This window comes from Suillus paluster, assembly GCF_016628075.1.
Source record: "Suillus paluster strain FC165 chromosome Unknown EDB91scaffold_28, whole genome shotgun sequence".
NCBI classification, from domain to species: Eukaryota; Fungi; Basidiomycota; class Agaricomycetes; order Boletales; family Suillaceae; genus Suillus; species Suillus paluster.
This window is the reverse complement of record NW_024537588.1, coordinates 385,891-402,041: the sequence shown is the minus strand read 5'-3', so window position 1 is coordinate 402,041 and position 16,151 is coordinate 385,891. Positions and strand designations below refer to the sequence as shown.

The window sequence follows — 16,151 nt, the reverse complement described above, 5'->3', positions numbered from 1 at the left end:
CGCTGAGCGTAACAGCGCACCCTCCATTATCCGCCTCAGCCAAATGCCCCAGACGAGAAGATACTGGGAATCGGAGCTCATACCGAGTGAGTTATTTCGAAGCTATACTGTCGATGCGTAATCTTGACGCTGTTGGGGTGTATTAGTTTTGTGGTGAGTCCGAATGTCTGAACTCCCAATGACTTTTAATCATGGGCAGTGTTTCACGATTCTCTGGCAACAAGCAGGCATCGAGGCGCTCCAAGTTTTGAACTCTCGTGAACAATGGATCAATGTACCGCCACTGCCAGGAACCCTCGTTATCAAGTACGGATATTTTACGTGCTTGCCATATAGTTGTATTCTAACTAACACTCGACTATATATAAGTCTTGGAGATCAGTTTGCGCGTTGGACAAGTGCGTAGACGCCACTGTCTTGTGACGATGTACACAAGATGTTGACCACGTTGTACAGACGATGTTTTCAAGTCTACTGTGCATCGAGCCTCCAACAAGAATATTGTCGATCGGTACTCTATTGCGTTATTCTTTGGCACTGACTACGAGGTTAACATCGAGGCTAGTCATCTAAATTTTGTTTCACTAACTATCTGATGGATCTGATTTGCTTCATTGCAGCCAATCTACACCTGCGTGTCAGCTGAAAACCCAGCAAAATATCCGGCTATCACCGCCGGAGAGTATGTGAGGCAACGATTGAAAGCCATGTATAATAAATCGTAGTTGCTATGTAGGAGCAATATTACGGGTGAACTTCGGTGGATCATACATATGTGCTAGTACCAATATTGAATTTTGAGTATTCGAGTTATCTTATCTGATTTATACGTACGGAACTAATTCATGTGGGGAAACAGCACTTCCCATCATTTCTTCCTTCCGGATCTTCCTCATCGACAATCATGTCTTTAGCAGAGTCGGCGTCCGTCATCAATGGTGCTTTTCAAGACATACCCGTAATGTCTGTTTGCTGGCTAAGTTCACTTGCCAAACACAACTCGCTGACTTCACTGCAGCGATCTTTCTGGTGCAACGAGTCCAGACGAGAGCGAGAGGAAAGCACTTGCCTATCAGATACGCGATGCATGCATGAATGTAGGGTTCTTCTACGGTAAGCCTTCTGTAGACTCGTAGAAACATTTTCTGCGATGTCACGGTCACTTTACATGCACGAGCAGTCAAGAACCACGGGATACCACTAGAATGCGTAGACAATATCCTTAAAGTTAACAAGGAGTATTTCAGCCTTCCAACGGAGGAAAAGCTGAAGGTGTCGACCATGCGAGCTTTCCCCTGTGGTCAGAGTCGTTGACGAATCTTTGTATAGCTTAACCACAAGACCGTCGCCAACTTTAAAGGATACACTCCGCTTCTCGACGCGAACATCGAACCCGGAAACAGAGGGGACCTTCATGAGGCGTTCCAAATTGGCTGGGAGGAGCTCGAGGCAAAGGCACATGATGAGAAGCGAGCAAATGATGGTGCCATGGCAGGCGCCAATGTTTGGCCCGAACGTCCTGAAGAATTTAGAGAAGGCATGTTGAAATACTAGTGCGTGCTTCCGCCTGATGTGTGATATTTTAACTCACAGCTTCGTTAGCCATGCAGCAATAGCGGTGGGAAGGGTACTTTTCCCACTTTTTGCGTTGTCTTTGGACTTGCCAGAGACATATTTTGATGACAAGGTGCGGTGCTAGTATGAACATCATTTGACTTCCATTCAAGTTGAATGCCTCGTAGACGAAGAACTCAGCTGCAATTATGAACACATTACACTACCCTCCACAAACAGGCCCTGCAGACGATCGTATCGTCGGAATCGGTGCTCACACAGAGTGAGCTGTTTGCTGCTGACATTTCTTTCCCGTATTCATTACCTTATGGACATTTAGCTTTGAGGTGCGATAGAATTACCTGAGAACTTTATTTGCCATGATTCGCAACCATTATGCTGCAGTGTTTCACGATACTCTGGCAACAGCCAGGAATACAAGCGCTCCAGGTTCTGAATTCCCAGAAGCAGTGGATCAATGCCCCTCCCATTGACGGAACACTTGTTATCAAGTGAGCACATCTACATTTATTTCGATTCCAATGGCTGATCTTCTTATACAAGCCTGGGTGATCAATTCGCTAGGTGGACCAGTACGTCGTTCGCACAACATAATCAGACTTTATCTTCATCCCAGCATTCTATTTTCAGATGACATTTTCAAGTCTACGGTCCACAGAGCTGTCAACAGGAATGGCATAGACCGATATTCTATTCCCCTATTCTTCGGGACTGATTACGATGTCAACATCGAGGTGCGTGCATGTTTATTTGCTGAAAACATGATTGAGATGTCTGGGTAGCCTATTGCAAGCTGCGTATCTACCGAGCGCCCCGCGAGGTATGGACCAGTAACGGCTGGGGAATATGTCAATCAACGCTTGAAGGAAATGTATTACTAGACGAAACGAAGTTTCGAGCTGTATAACGGAATACCAGAATTTCCTCGTTTATTGAACTAAACTTGAGTTGCTTTATTCAAAACTCATCGCCAGTGTCATTATGGACTATCGAGCTGTCTGTCGCTTGGGACGATCATAAATATTTGAACTTTGCCCTCGGCGATGCCCAATTTGTGGCATGTGCCCAAGTAAGTTGTTTCTCCTGACGAGTGTTCAGCTGACAGTACCATCGTGTCGCCTGCGATCGGCGCCCCCCGGGGTTGACAACGTTTTCCCGCCAAATTGTGTGACCTGCTGAGTCCCGACTTCTGGGGGATTGCAGGCGGCAGTGACGACAGTACCACGTACGCGGCCGCGCTTCAAACGTCATGCATTCATGAAACGAAAGACTACTAAACTTGTGCTTAGTGGTGCAAAAACTATCTGACCGACGTCCGGTCTATCCGACCATAAGAACGATATGATGGTAATACCAGTATCAATTTCTCAAATTCGTTTGTGAGGTGCAGGCACGGCCACGTTGACTGACTCCTAACTCTGTAATTAAGTTCTTTCTTCGTCTGGAACCACGACAATGGCGAACATTAGGTTCTTGTCGCTTCCCACAGAGCTGATATGTCACATTGCTCCTTGCCCCAAGGGACCTTTGTCGCGGTGCAACACCAGTTCGTAGTATTTCCCGACAAAATTTTATATTTCCTCCTGGTCTAACTTACATCTGGTTCACGCTAGACCTGCAAAACCTTATGGGGTGTGGCACGTAATTCTGTCCAAATTCAGTACAAGCTCGAGCTCTATGCTCAGGGTTTTACTGAGACCGCTACCTTGGACTCCATCGATGTTTCCGGAAAGATTGCCTCGCTCAAGAAATTGACATCCACGTGGCAGTCTAATTTCCATGTGCACACTGTCTTTCAAGAAGCAGTGGCCGCTGCTGCGGCAACCCCAGGATCACAACACTTCAAGTGTGGGCTTTGGTGGGTGTCGCGGGTGTCCCGGGGCAATCTTTTCATTCGGGAGTTAAATACACATCCCAAGCTCTCTCGGACGTGGCCCACAGCTTGTCCCCTACTAGGCCGCAGAACAGGTTGGCGCCATTTGTCGTCGACCCTTTACAGGATCTTGTGGTCGTAGTCTTCTCGGAGTATCATTGGGCCGGAGTCGGTGTTGGGAACGACCGAGATCACCATATCTTTTGGGTGGAGTTGCGCATGCTTTCGTCCCAGGGTCCACATCCGGATTCGGCGTGCGCCTTCTTGGACTGCAAACATACTTTTGATCATCCACATGACCCACCCTATTATGTGTACGTGAAAGACCCTGCAATCTGTGGGAATCGTATAGTCGTCCCCTATTGCTGTTGCCATTACCATCACGCATCCGATTACTTCATACAAGTGATTGATTGGAGGGAGGGATGGGCAAAGAGTGTAAATTCCATCTTCTCTTCAAGTTGAACGCTGCCACTCAGTATGTGTAAGCAGTATCCCTTAGGTCCGCGCGATTATGCAGAATCACAAACATTCCGAATCTAGTTAACGAGCGGACGATTGTGGTCATCAGCTCATAATCTTGTACACATCACAAGAATGTGATAGCTCGCCTCGTCGCCGAATTACGTATCTTCTTCCAAAATACTTGACTACGTTCTTCATGCCACTCCATCGTTCCACGGCGCAGCGGCTCGCCCAGACCTTATTCCCGGCCACATACCATGTATGGAGTCACAAACCATGGTTCTAGAGATGCGCTCTGGCATACTATCGCCCGTTGTCTTCGTCATCGATATGGTCATTTTTTCAGAAAAGTGCTTGCACTCAGAGATGCCCATCGAGATCCCTTGGTTAGACTAGGGACCCAGACATACGTGCTGCTTCCCGCATGATCCGAGCTACCAAATCAGTGTGTTCGGTAGCAAAATGGCCTATGCTCTTCCTCGACGTCGTACCCCTGCGCATGGACATAGTAGACTCTGGTCACTCTACTATGATTCTCGCTTCTACGTGCATATCTGGGACTTCAATCAACGAGTTGTTGCCCGTTCAAAACATATTCATGACCCCGGATCACCAGACCTTCTCATTTGCAGGCCTGGTCGGATGGTTGAGTCGTGTTACGATAGTGAAATGATTTCGAATGATCTTTACTCTGCTACCGTCTGCCACGCGTCTTTTCCGACGCGCGACTTTCACAAATTATTCTTGGAGCAGGATCGGCTTACTCTAACATGGGTAAGGTGTTCTTAGTTATGACTCGGAATACAGTGATGTCTGACGTGGTTGAAATTGTAGGTTCGACCTGGCACAGTTGATATTCAGGTTGTTTCCCCTGTACAGAAGAAGGCTTTCAGCCGTCGACTCAGAGACTATATTCGACACATGGGCATGAACTGGTGTGAGTCAGGGGTAGTGCTGCCGTGGTCCGGTTCCGTTCGGTTCAGAGGTGGTTGGACGAGAACCAAGAACCGGACCAAGGTTCGGTTCTAGGTATTTCAATGAACCTTAGACCGAACCTTTGCGAACGGTTCGCAGCGGTCAGGTTCGGTTTTTTCTCGGTCTGAACGCGAACCGAACGCGAAAAAATTACAGCCAGGAAAAAAAAACATAGGCAAGATATTTGTACTCGTAGTTACATGTCCAATGAAGCCGCATGTCCCTCAGCCTCTACTTCTGCAGAAAGGTGCCCATTCCTATATGCTCCCTTCAGTAGTTGTAGTGCAGTGAACGTGTCAGTCGCGAGTGCATTGCGTCGGATAGTCGAAGTGATTCCTCCGCTTGAGAATGCTTGTTCGGAAGGAACGGCGCTGCCTTGAATGGGTAGATAGTCTCGCGCGATGCGCGCGAGTGTAGGGTATTGCAGCGAGTGAAGCTATTAAGTAGATTTAGCTAGTAGCGAAAAAACAAGTCAAAAAGAAAACTTACCCCCCACCAGGCCACAATGTCATCAGTCTCCTCTAGTGGCGAAGACAAGTACATGTTGAGCTCTTGACGAGGATTGTGAGTAAGGTGGTCTGATGTCTTGCGCGTCCTAATAGCCTCGCGCATCCAATCGTGGAAATGGGGACGGCATCATCAGGATCGTTGTAAAAAACGATGTCTTTGGCATCCTTTAGAGACCCGTCTGGGTTGAGGGCACACTGTGCTTCAGGTTCAGACATTGTACCGGTAGTCGAAATATATCACTCACCTTGCTCCCTTTATATGTGAATACCCAATCTCCTACTAACTCGTAGTATGCATTGACAGATCCTAAAAAAATATATCAATATATCAGATCAATCAGTTTATTGCGCTTGATTTGATGGAAAAGTCGTACCTCGAGCTTGATTGGACAGGTAGGCTTTATCGGACAGCAGGGTGTGCGGGATGCGAACCTCCGGACAGGATAAGTCGAAAAAAGTCTTGAGAATGCCAAAGGTCAAAGTGACCATGGCGAATCTTGAGGATCGAGAAGTCAAAATGACCATAAGCGTGTGCTTGAGCCTTGAAGGCGTTGCAAGGAAGATTCGGTTCCGGGTTCGGAACGGTTCGGGAAGGTCCGAACCTATAGATGAACCGCACAGGAGTTAGCGGACCACGAACCTCGTTCCGGTTCGGTCCGTGCAAAATGCTGGACCATGGACCGAACCAAGGACGAACCTGACCAATGGTCAGGTTCGAACCACGGTTCGGGACTGGACCACGGCAGCACTAGTCAGGGGTGTAACTATGAGCGGAAAATCCATAGAGAAAGCATACTTTCAGTTGAGCACTGACTGATCATCGATGTGGATGTAGTATTCTCCCCTACAGAGCTGATTATCATCATGGACCCGCGACAACTACCCGCACCATCTACAGGACTTGGGCACTTAGTACTTTATATCGGCCCGTCGATGCCCAAACTCAGCTGTGGATCGCCAGGCTAGATTCCATCCTTCCTATGATATGTGATACGTCGCCATCGAGACCTTCGCAATGCCGTGGCTCTTCGGTGTCGGATAGTATGGTGCTTGTTTGATGAGGTTTGAAGGGATGTTGTTATAGATATGTAAGTCTGGAGTTTGAGGCATGAATTGTCGTTGACGAACGAAGATAATTGCCATTATAGAAGCCGTCGTCGAGTTGAACGCATTAGTAATTGGTGCTCACTGCTTGCCATGCACAGGTATGACAATGCGTGTCCCATTAAGTAGACGTTTTTGAGGTGTGGAAGTGGTGGCATGCGTGCTGTAGTGAAATCTTTGGTCCATGGTATTCTAGTGGGTTCTCCTAATCGCAATGCACAACAGCTTGGAACGGTGATGACGAAAATGATTGCATTGGTATACATCTGAATTCCTCTAATAACCTTCTAATCCTCCTCAACACCCTCTTCCTCCTCCGAAATAAGCCTCTCCGCCTCAAGCGCAGCCATACACCCACTGCCCGCACTAGTAATAGCCTGCCTATACCTCTTATCCTGCACATCACCAGCAGCAAACACGCCCTTCACGCTCGTCTGCGTCGTTCCAGGGACAGTGATGATATACCCATCAGTGTCTGTTTGAAGTTGGGATCGGATGAGAGCTGTGGCTGGTTCGTGACCGATTGCGTAGAAGAGCCCGCGGACGGGGAGGTCGCGCTCTTCGTTTGTGGATACGTTCTTGATGCGGAGGTTGTTGAGGAGGTCGCCGTCGCCTTGGCATTCGGTTGCTACGGTGTTCCAGAGGATGGTCTGTGGAAGTGTGTGAGTGAGGTGGTGAGAAGGGAAGGGAGGGGGAACGTACGATCTTGGGGTTGTTCATGAGACGCTTAGCCATGATTTTGGAAGCGCGGAGTTCGCTACGGCGGACGAGGACGTAGACGTGGGAGCCGTACTTTGTCAGATCTGTAGAGTGTGATTGTCGTTTCTGTATGATAGTGAGGGGAAACTGAGGTCTTACAGGTAGCTTCTTCCGCTGCAGAGTCACCACCTCCAATAACAGCCAATGGTTGATTCCTGAAGATAGGGACAGCACCATCGCAGACTGCGCATGCGCTGATGCCGCTTTGCCAGTACGTGACCTCGCCTTTGAGTCCCAGCCTCTTGGCACTCGCACCGGTTGCGATGATAATGGTATCGGCTGTTTCAGGTTCCTCGTGTTCCTGGCTCTCTCGCCAGTAACGGAAGGGGCGTGCTGAAAGATCGATCTTGGACACGGTCTCTGTGATGATTTGCGTACCGAAACGGATGGACTGTTCGCGGAATTTGTCCATGAGTTCGGGACCAAGTATGCCGGATGGGAAACCGGGGTAGTTCTCGACTGTGGTGAGAGAAGAGATATGGTGAAGACAGGGTGGGATGAGGCGTGTACGTACCATCTGTAGTCGTGGTAAGCTGACCACCAGCAGCGAAACCGTTTGCCATGAAGCCCTCAAAGAGGACGGGGTTGAGGTTCGCGCGTGCTAGGTAGACAGCGGCGGTGTGTCCTGCTGGACCTGAACCGATGATGACCTGTACATGGGTCAGTGTCGGGAACGATGATAGAGAAATGGATGATACGAACGACTTTTGAATGCATCGTTGTGCTCTTTGTGACTTTTGCGTTTGTAAGTGGGGCCATTTTTGAGTAGGTACGATCTGGAAGGGAGGTGGATGCGGCTGCTAGAGGAAGTGCCCGTAGGCCTTTCAGGAAGTGAAATCGAGAAGACAGCGTGTTACAAGTTCAAGGGAGATTTCGCGTACTAAGTACCCAGTCACGCGTTAATTTTATCAGGATTACTAACCCAGCTGATCTTATCTGATTTCCCTCTCACGGACCACGTTAATCACCGGCGCACTCGGGCCAAAGCATACACTGCGTGTTGTCTAAAATTTCCGCTGGAGGAAACGTGACGGAAAAATAATCTGAACCTTATGTTTCCGCCAAATTTCCGCCACTGTTTTCCTCCGGCGGAGAGATGGCTGTTTTTCTGCTTTTCCGCCAGCTCACCGACACATCAGTAAATTCGCACAATGCTTAATGTGCTTTTTCGTCACTTGTCACGAAAATCTTTGACATGCCGCTGATTAGTTGTGCTTAGTCACTTGTCACTATTTTTTTACAAGTGCTTACAAGTGCAGTCAAGCAGTTAATTAGTGAAAGCGAGAAAAGTGAAAGTACATTGTATACAATTGAATTAAGTAGTTACAAATGAGAAATAATACTAAGTTCCGTATCGTCTGGTTGTGCAATGGGAGCTCGCTATTGTTGTATTCGTTGTAGTGTATGATGACAACATCTTCTCATTTGTGTCGTCTGGTTGTGCAATAGGAGTGTCGGCCGTTTCTTCATCCTCGCCATTGTTGTATTCGTTGTAGCGCATGATGACGTCACCCGTCATATCGTCTGGTTGTGCAATGGGAGCATCGGCCATTAGTAGTCTTTGTCTTTGTCTCCATCTCCTTGAAGTTTGGTGATCACGATGTGATCTCGAAGGCATGGTGATAAGCAAATTTATTAACATAGAATGAGCGAAAAGCATCATAAGAATGAAAATACTCAATGTTGTCAGTGATGAAGTCGGGACCATAGACAGGGATTAAGTGTGCTGCACGGTAAACTGTGTCAATATGGATGACAGCGAAGTTTGGGGTGCCGTTGTCATGAACACTTGGATGGACTATCCACATGCCAGTATCCTCGTCCACACAGTCACCGACCTTGTCGAACCACTGAACAAGGGCACATGGATATATGACCCAATTAAACTTGAAAGAATTTTTTTTTTGACTCTTGCGACTTCGAGCCCTTTCATCCCTTCAAGGTCTGGATTGGCATTGACAAACACACAATCATTACGGGAGAGACGTTCCACCAGAGTGGACAAGCTCGGATCTGTTCACGTCGCATGCTGCCGATGCCACTGGTATCGCTTGGGGCATAAAATGTCATGGCTGCAGAATTAAAGACATAAAGTCCACCTTCTGTTAGGTACCGTGCCGGCTCAAGAGGCAGAGGGGTCAGGGGCTTGGCTTCAGCTCTTGCGCTGTGCCCTTAGCCGAGTACGTGCCCCGAATTTGGAGCGGGTCTGACATTGTCCGATGATAGGACAAGTGGACCGCTTTGGTCCGCTTTGAGGGTCGGGAAGTAAGAGCTACTAGCAGTGGGCCGACTAGGAGTGGAGCGGAGAAGGCGGGGAGTGATGCAAAGGGTGGATAGGAATAGGGGGAAGGTTTGGTAGGAGCGGGGAAGGCGGAGGACTAAGGGGGACACTTAGAGCACAGCTCTAAGTCGGAGCGGAGGGTTGGAGAGTTGGAGGTGACAACAAGTTGAGACTTGTGTCCAGAGGAGGCAAGGTCCTACTGAGAATTCTCACAAGAGGTAACTGCGAGAAGACAAGTAATATTAAGACTGAGGAAAATATCTAAGTACATGATATGTTATATACTTCTATGTATGAGGCAGTGACCAGGATAACTATGTTGTAAAGCTATGTACCAAGGATATAATTTTTAAGTACTTTACACAGGTGAAGACATAAGTCGGAGTGGATATCAGTATGTACAGGTCGGATCAGTGATCGGGCGGTAATAGGAATTACCGGTGATCCGGAAGTAAGGGTCTATGTACTGAAGGGGAAAGTATATATCTAAAAGGGGAAAGAGGTTCCAGTTGAATGGAGACATTATGGAAGGGGACCAGTTGGGCAGTTGAGCGGAGGCATAGGAGTGGAATGCGGACTTGTGATTGGACGGAATGGAGGATGGATGGAGTGGAGGGGGTCGGAAAGTGGAGCGGATATTGATATTAGCGCGGTCAGATCAGGTATATGACAATGGCCCATTTTAGTATGCATATTGAAGAATTCACAAAGAAGACATTTGACCATAAGAGATGTCATCTGCAGTAAGCATTTCAGAGAATTTATTTGCAATGACTGCTTGACATCTCCCTTAGCTGCCTCACATATATCATTAACCTCGCAACACAGGCATTGCTCACAGCTCACAGCAAGTCCGAACATTTCAATCCAACAAAGCCTGACATGAACCTGGTTATTTTATGTGGAATGCAGCGCGATGAGGTTGGATTAGTTTGTGCTATGTGTTAAGGTTTGGGTTTATATTCCTTTTCTTACTTCATGACTGACCAAAGGTTTGCTTATTAGGAATGCTCTTTGGCCCAGCGTAAAGAGCTTTTCCAGAATATTCAGCTGCATGATGAAGATGGTCACATACCTAGCAAGGGGTCCAGGCAGCAATTAATGGATATGAAAGGTCAACTTATGTAATGCTTGAACGAGCAGAGAAACTCAAGGATATATGTTGATCATTGGTCCTAATGTTAGAGACTGTGCTCGGACAGAGAAGCGGAGGGGTCGGGGCTTGGCTTCAGCTCTTGCACTGTGCCCTTAGCCGAGTACATGCCCCAAATTTGGAGTGGGTCTGACAATAGGATGGGCAGATCGCTTTGGTCTGCTTGGTGGGTCGGGAGGTAAGTGCTACTAGTAGTAATCCGACTAGGAGCGGAGCAGGGAAGGTGGAGGAAGTTTATTGGGATGGAGGGGAGTAAGGGGTTTGATCAATGGGGTTGGAGAGGTAAGAGTAAGTACTTAGAGCACAGCTCTAAGTCAGAGCAGAGAGTTGGAGGTGACAACAAGGTAAACTTGTGTCCAGAGAGGGAGCAAAGTCCTATGGAGAATTCCCACTAGTAGAGACAGTGGGAAGACAAGTAATATTAAGACTGGGGAGTAGCTAAGTACAGGATATGTTTTTATATACTTCTATGTAGGAGGCAGTGACTAGTTAGTCCTTGGTATGAGGCTATGTACCAAGCATAATTTGTAAGTAGACAAAGATGAAAAACATAAGTCAGGGTGGATATCAATATGTATGTGTCGGATCAGTTAGTCAAGCAGTTATAGAAAGTACCGGTGATCCAGGAAGTAAGTGCTATGTGTGAATGGGGAAAGTATATACCTAAATGGGGAAGGAGTTTACAGAAGAATGGAAATGATGTGGAAGGTAATGGACAAGGTGGTCAAGCAGAACCATAGGAGCCAATGTGGGAGCCAACTGGGTCAGATGGAGGGCGGACGGAGCGGAGGTGGTAGGTGAGCAGGGGAAGTATGAGGTCGGGCAGAGCGGATATTAATATTGTCGGAGCAGTCGGATCAAGTATATGACACCTAACCTTTCTGCTATCTGATGTGCATTTCTTTCTGACAGGATGTAGACTACTTTGTTGGCTGGATGGGACTTCTTGAGAAGGACCCACACAAGTGCAAGAAGATCACTGATATCAAGCTTATGGCATCTGAATGGAACTGAGTCAAGCTTTTACTTGACCTGCTAAGTGTGAGTGCTTCACTGTAGTACTAGACCCATATAGTGATTGAAAGTCCGGTCTGGTCCGGTTTTTTACCATATTTGGATGCAACTGGTCTTTTTATTTCAAGAAATCAAAAAACTGGACTGGACCGCTAAAAACCGGTTGCAACCGCTCCTACCCACTGACTGGTTGCGCTAGGAATGTAGAGCTTGATCACCCGATAATTTCCATGTCTTATACATCCCAAGCTAATGAAAATTGAGTGAGTTATGAGCATTACAAAATCATGCCCCCCAACCAACTCAGACCAAGGTCGGTAAAATATGAAACTTTCAAAAAAGTCATTTTTATGCTTGCAAGTGTCAATAAAAGTTGTAGTACTAGTGTATAGTAGGTAATAGTAGGTCATATCATGTCATAATATTACCATTTGGTTAAGATATAAGCCTTTTGATACATTGTTAAGTAAGTTAGGCAGCATTTTCTTGTAATAATCATATCTCCCTCAGTTTTTATCTGTTTGAGACATATAAGAGACCGAAATTATCGCCCAATCAAGCTCTACATTCCTAGGGCAACCGGTTTTTAGCGGTCCGGTCCATATTTTCCAATGGAGGCAACTGCAACCTGTGCCTGGTTGCAACCTGCCAAAAGTCCAGTCCAGTTGTGGTCTTTTTCGGGTTGCGCAACTGGACTTTCAAACACTAGACCCATACCTGTACTTACATGCAATTAGCATGCTGATAATGCTCAGCAGGCATTCTTGACTGACCAAGGCCCCACACTCCATCTAGCATTGCCTGCTTTGGAAGCACTGTGGAAGGCATGGTCCACTCATCACAGCCATGATAGGTATGCCAACTTTCAAGATGGACTGGCTGGGGGAGTGGCAAAAAATTCTGGGTACTATGAAAAGTCCGCTGACTCTGATGCATACATCATCACAATGTGTATGTGATACATTGTATAAGGCTGATTTTGCTCAACTAGAAACCTGCAGTGCTCAATCCTCTTCAAAGGCGAATCACATTCATCGGTATTGGGGCAAACACCTGTATCATGATGCTCTTGCTCATGCAGAAGAGATAGTAGGTCTTTCATAACATTTGCTTTATCACATCTCATATCCTATTAGTACAAAGAGTATTATCAAGAGATGTACAGTTATGAATGCCTCATTGAACCACAACATTGAAATTTGACCTCTCGAGCCACAACAACTACATAAATTTATTTCAAAATAATTTTGCCCCATACATAGACCTCTGGTTGAGGTCTTCATACATTTTGAAGAAAAAAAAGTGAGCTGTTTGAGCACAGCATCAACAACAGTGAATGGGTGCCTAATTTGCTGAGTATGGCTCAATGAATCAGCCTCAATTAGGTAAGAAAAGCTTACTGGACTTGGACCCTGGCCTATGTAAGGCTGGTACTTAGTTCGAAGGGAGAATGACGAAGGAATAGTGTAGTTTAGTAGTTGTGATGTATAGACAGCACGAAGGGAAGAATACAAATCGTTTTGTGAGTGATGCGAAGGTGTTCGGTCGAGAATGGAGCGGGAGTCAGCCAGTGTGATTCGCTATCCATATCGAGTGTACAGGCATAGTATATATATATTCGAGCGAGTCGTACTAATCCAGAACGAGTGTATGTAGCATGTGGAACAGTGAAAATAGTTCGGTGAGACAAGGGGATGGTGAGGAGTGAGCACAAGGTATGATAACGAGAGAATGTAAAGGGGAAGTAAAGGAATGTATCCACATGACTCGGATGTGAAGAGTAACGCTCTTCGCATCAGTGAGTCACGTAGACGGCTCTGACGAATGTTCGAGCATCTTGTTTTAATAGCATGGTCAGGGCGTAAAGGACATCAAGTCCTTACATCCCCTCCCCACTTTCGAATGTCGACCGTCCCGGTCGACATTCCAACGAATAAACTAAAAGAAAAATTGTACTGTATGATAGAGATAGAGATTAGGTAGAGAGGGATAAACAACGCATCTAGTTTTGTTCATTGTTGATACCTGCAAGGGCTTGAGGGTTGATAAACTGCATGACTTCAAGTGAGGTGGGGGAGCGCAGGTGATAAGGGATAATTCGGAAAGCTGCAAACTTTAGTTTGGAGACGGAGCCATCGACTTCTGCGAGGCGATAGGAGCCGCCTGCAGAGCGTGAGACCACGATCATTGGACCAAAATATCGTGGCTTGCACTTAGCATTTGCAGCTGCCTCGATCTTCTTGTTGAGGACTAGTACTAGATCTCCGGGCTTGAATGCATAATCATGGATGGTGTTGGCAAAGCGACACTTGAAGTCCTTGATTGATGTGAGACGGCTGTTAAGAAGCCGGTTGTGAGTGAGTGTGAGATCTTCGTCTCGCTTAGCAAGTTGAAGGGCCCAGGCGGCAATTAGGTCGTTAGTTGAGAGAAGGGATGTGACATCAGGGAAGGTGAAGGTAGCGTTGACAAAATCAAATGGAAGTAATGGCTCAGTACCATGGGCTAAATAATAAGGGGAATAGCCAGTAGATCTTGAGTAGTGATGCGATCGGCCCAAAAGACATGGTGTGCAAGGGTAGGCCATTGAGTGATGTCTCCATTGCATGCTTTTACAAGAGAGTCGTGAATGGTGCGGTGCGAGCGTTCTACAACTCCGTTAACCTTCGAGTTGTAGGCCAAAATTCAGATGTGTCGGATGCCATATTTCGTCGTTAACCATTCTAGTGCTGCGACAAACGGTGTCCCGTTATCTGTGACTATTTCATCCACTCCTCCCCACCTACACAGAATCTCCTCGAAAAAAAATGCACCCAAGGTGTGTCTGGTTTCCTTCCTCAACATATGAAACTCAGGCCAGCTTGATAGTGAGCAGCACGCTTGAACGATATACGAAAAACCATGTGAAGTCAGCATATACATTGAGTCTGCGAATGCTTTGCAAAAGAGGGTGGATGGAATGGTAACAATGGGTGGGATTACTACTTTCTCGGTCGAGTGGATTTGACATTGATGGCAAGTTTTGAGATACCATGATAAGTCCTTATTGAGGGATGGCCACCAGAAACGGTCAGCGATGGTACATCGTGTAGGGTAAAATCCATGATGGCCAAGTTTGTCATGAGTTTGTTGGAGAATTCGGATATGATCAGTACCGAAAAGAACAAGCTGGTGGCGACCGTTGGCCTCTTTTCACCAGAGATGGTTACCTCAGGCAAAAAACTGGGTAGCACGTTTGGTAAGGTGAGTTCAATCTGCGGCTGATAAGGAAGATGGGAGTGATAAGGTCTCAAGATGTGACATGATGGTGAGGAGTTCATTGTCTCATTTCTGAGTGGCGTCATCCGTGGGAAGGGTAAGTTCATGTTCATGCAATGGTACCATTGTGTGTGAGGTGTGCGTGGTGAGTGTCTGGAACCCTGGAAAAAAAAACTCTAATTCCTTTTCTACCCATACTGTGCACCCTAGGACTTCATCCAACCATTCTTCTACTTCTTCAGACATTTCATCTAGCTCCTTGGTGTCTTGCGGTACTGATGGTCGTTGGGACAAACCATCAGGTCCTTGATGTTTGGTACCTGGAACATGCCAGAGTTTGAAATTAAACAACGCTATACCTGCTAGCCATCGATTCATGGCCGTGTTTGGTTGAATATCGGGGTTGTTCAACATGCCGCATATGTATGATGCATCTACCTCGACTGTGAATTGATGGAGGCCGATAAGCCAGACCTTGGCGGCTTTAAGGGCCTGAAATAGTCCATACAACTCAATTTTCGCTTGTGAGTAGCGAGATTCTCGCTCATTCCAGGTAATAGAGCCAAATCTAGTGGGGTGTTGATGTCCTTCGGCATCGACTTGAGAAAGGATCCATCCACAGGCTATGTATGATGAGTCGACGGCCAGGATTACTTCGAGGGAGGAAGAATAATTAATAGGATGAATTGCAGGTGAGTGAATGATAGCATTCTTGATGGTGTCCATGGCTGTTTGCGCTGCATCGTTCCAGATGAATTCCACATTGTTTTGGGTGAGGTTCGTGAGGGGGCGAGTAATAGATGCGTAATTCTCGATCCAGTTGCGAACTGTTCCTGCAGTGCCCAGAAACCCACGCACTTCGGAGCGGTTGGTACATGCAGGCCACTGCTGTATTTTGGCGATCTTGGTGGTGTCTGGAGTGTGACCTTCATAAGTACATAGTTGCCCTACGACGAGGACTTCAGGGACACATAAAAACAACTTTTTTGCTGATACTGTTGCTCCCGCATGCTTTAGCTGATGCAGAACTCTATTTGCGTCTATGCATTGTTCCCAAACGAATCTTCTGATGCCGGGATTCTCGGAGATGAATTCATACGATCCATCGGGTTGCTTGTACCGCGTGCTGGGTTCAAGGACATTAACGTCATCTTGAAAATTCAGTGCAATCTCAATCTCCACTTGCAA

General features: G+C 46.8%; 5 protein-coding genes across 5 annotated transcripts; 2 read left to right on the top strand and 3 right to left on the bottom strand.

The window, feature by feature from the left end:
• Positions 1-21: 21 nt before the first annotated feature.
• Positions 22-819, top strand: EDB91DRAFT_387902 (uncharacterized protein). The gene is made up of 4 exons (XM_041327082.1): positions 22-86; positions 147-306; positions 370-398; positions 457-819. Exons 2-4 carry the CDS (start codon positions 164-166, stop codon positions 594-596), a joined length of 312 nt encoding a protein of 103 aa, XP_041176902.1. The 5' UTR covers positions 22-86; positions 147-163; the 3' UTR covers positions 597-819.
• An 85-nt stretch (positions 820-904) lies between these two features.
• On the top strand, positions 905-2,456 carry EDB91DRAFT_1248838 (uncharacterized protein; the record flags this gene model as incomplete). The annotated part of the gene is made up of 11 exons (XM_041322983.1): positions 905-963; positions 1,019-1,113; positions 1,181-1,272; positions 1,330-1,553; positions 1,603-1,687; positions 1,743-1,837; positions 1,895-1,901; positions 1,960-2,066; positions 2,119-2,147; positions 2,206-2,309; positions 2,358-2,456. 11 exons carry the CDS (start codon positions 905-907, stop codon positions 2,454-2,456), a joined length of 996 nt encoding a protein of 331 aa, XP_041176901.1.
• Positions 2,457-5,564: 3,108 nt separating this feature from the next.
• On the bottom strand, positions 5,565-6,074 carry EDB91DRAFT_1082414 (uncharacterized protein; the record flags this gene model as incomplete). Its single annotated transcript, XM_041315491.1, has 4 exons — positions 5,565-5,597; positions 5,643-5,704; positions 5,772-5,999; positions 6,038-6,074. The coding sequence occupies 4 exons, from the start codon at positions 6,072-6,074 to the stop codon at positions 5,565-5,567; spliced, it is 360 nt and encodes a 119-aa protein (XP_041176900.1).
• Positions 6,075-6,788: 714 nt separating this feature from the next.
• EDB91DRAFT_1082413 (uncharacterized protein) lies at positions 6,789-8,019 on the bottom strand (the record flags this gene model as incomplete). Its single annotated transcript, XM_041315490.1, has 5 exons — positions 6,789-7,151; positions 7,204-7,304; positions 7,360-7,719; positions 7,775-7,910; positions 7,963-8,019. The coding sequence occupies 5 exons, from the start codon at positions 8,017-8,019 to the stop codon at positions 6,789-6,791; spliced, it is 1,017 nt and encodes a 338-aa protein (XP_041176899.1).
• An 836-nt stretch (positions 8,020-8,855) lies between these two features.
• Positions 8,856-9,193, bottom strand: EDB91DRAFT_1237542 (uncharacterized protein; the record flags this gene model as incomplete). Its single annotated transcript, XM_041321596.1, has 2 exons — positions 8,856-9,146; positions 9,170-9,193. The coding sequence occupies 2 exons, from the start codon at positions 9,191-9,193 to the stop codon at positions 8,856-8,858; spliced, it is 315 nt and encodes a 104-aa protein (XP_041176898.1).
• Between the last annotated feature and the right edge of the window lie 6,958 nt (positions 9,194-16,151).

Excerpts from the sequence above, each read along its gene's own strand:
- EDB91DRAFT_387902 (XM_041327082.1), top strand. The coding sequence starts at position 164 with ATGTCTGAACTCCCAATGACTTTTAATCATGGGCAGTGTTTCACGATT. Across the intron at positions 307-369 it reads CCAGGAACCCTCGTTATCAA|TCTTGGAGATCAGTTTGCGC; the intron begins GTACGGATATTT and ends ACTATATATAAG. Across the intron at positions 399-456 it reads TCAGTTTGCGCGTTGGACAA|ACGATGTTTTCAAGTCTACT; the intron begins GTGCGTAGACGC and ends CACGTTGTACAG.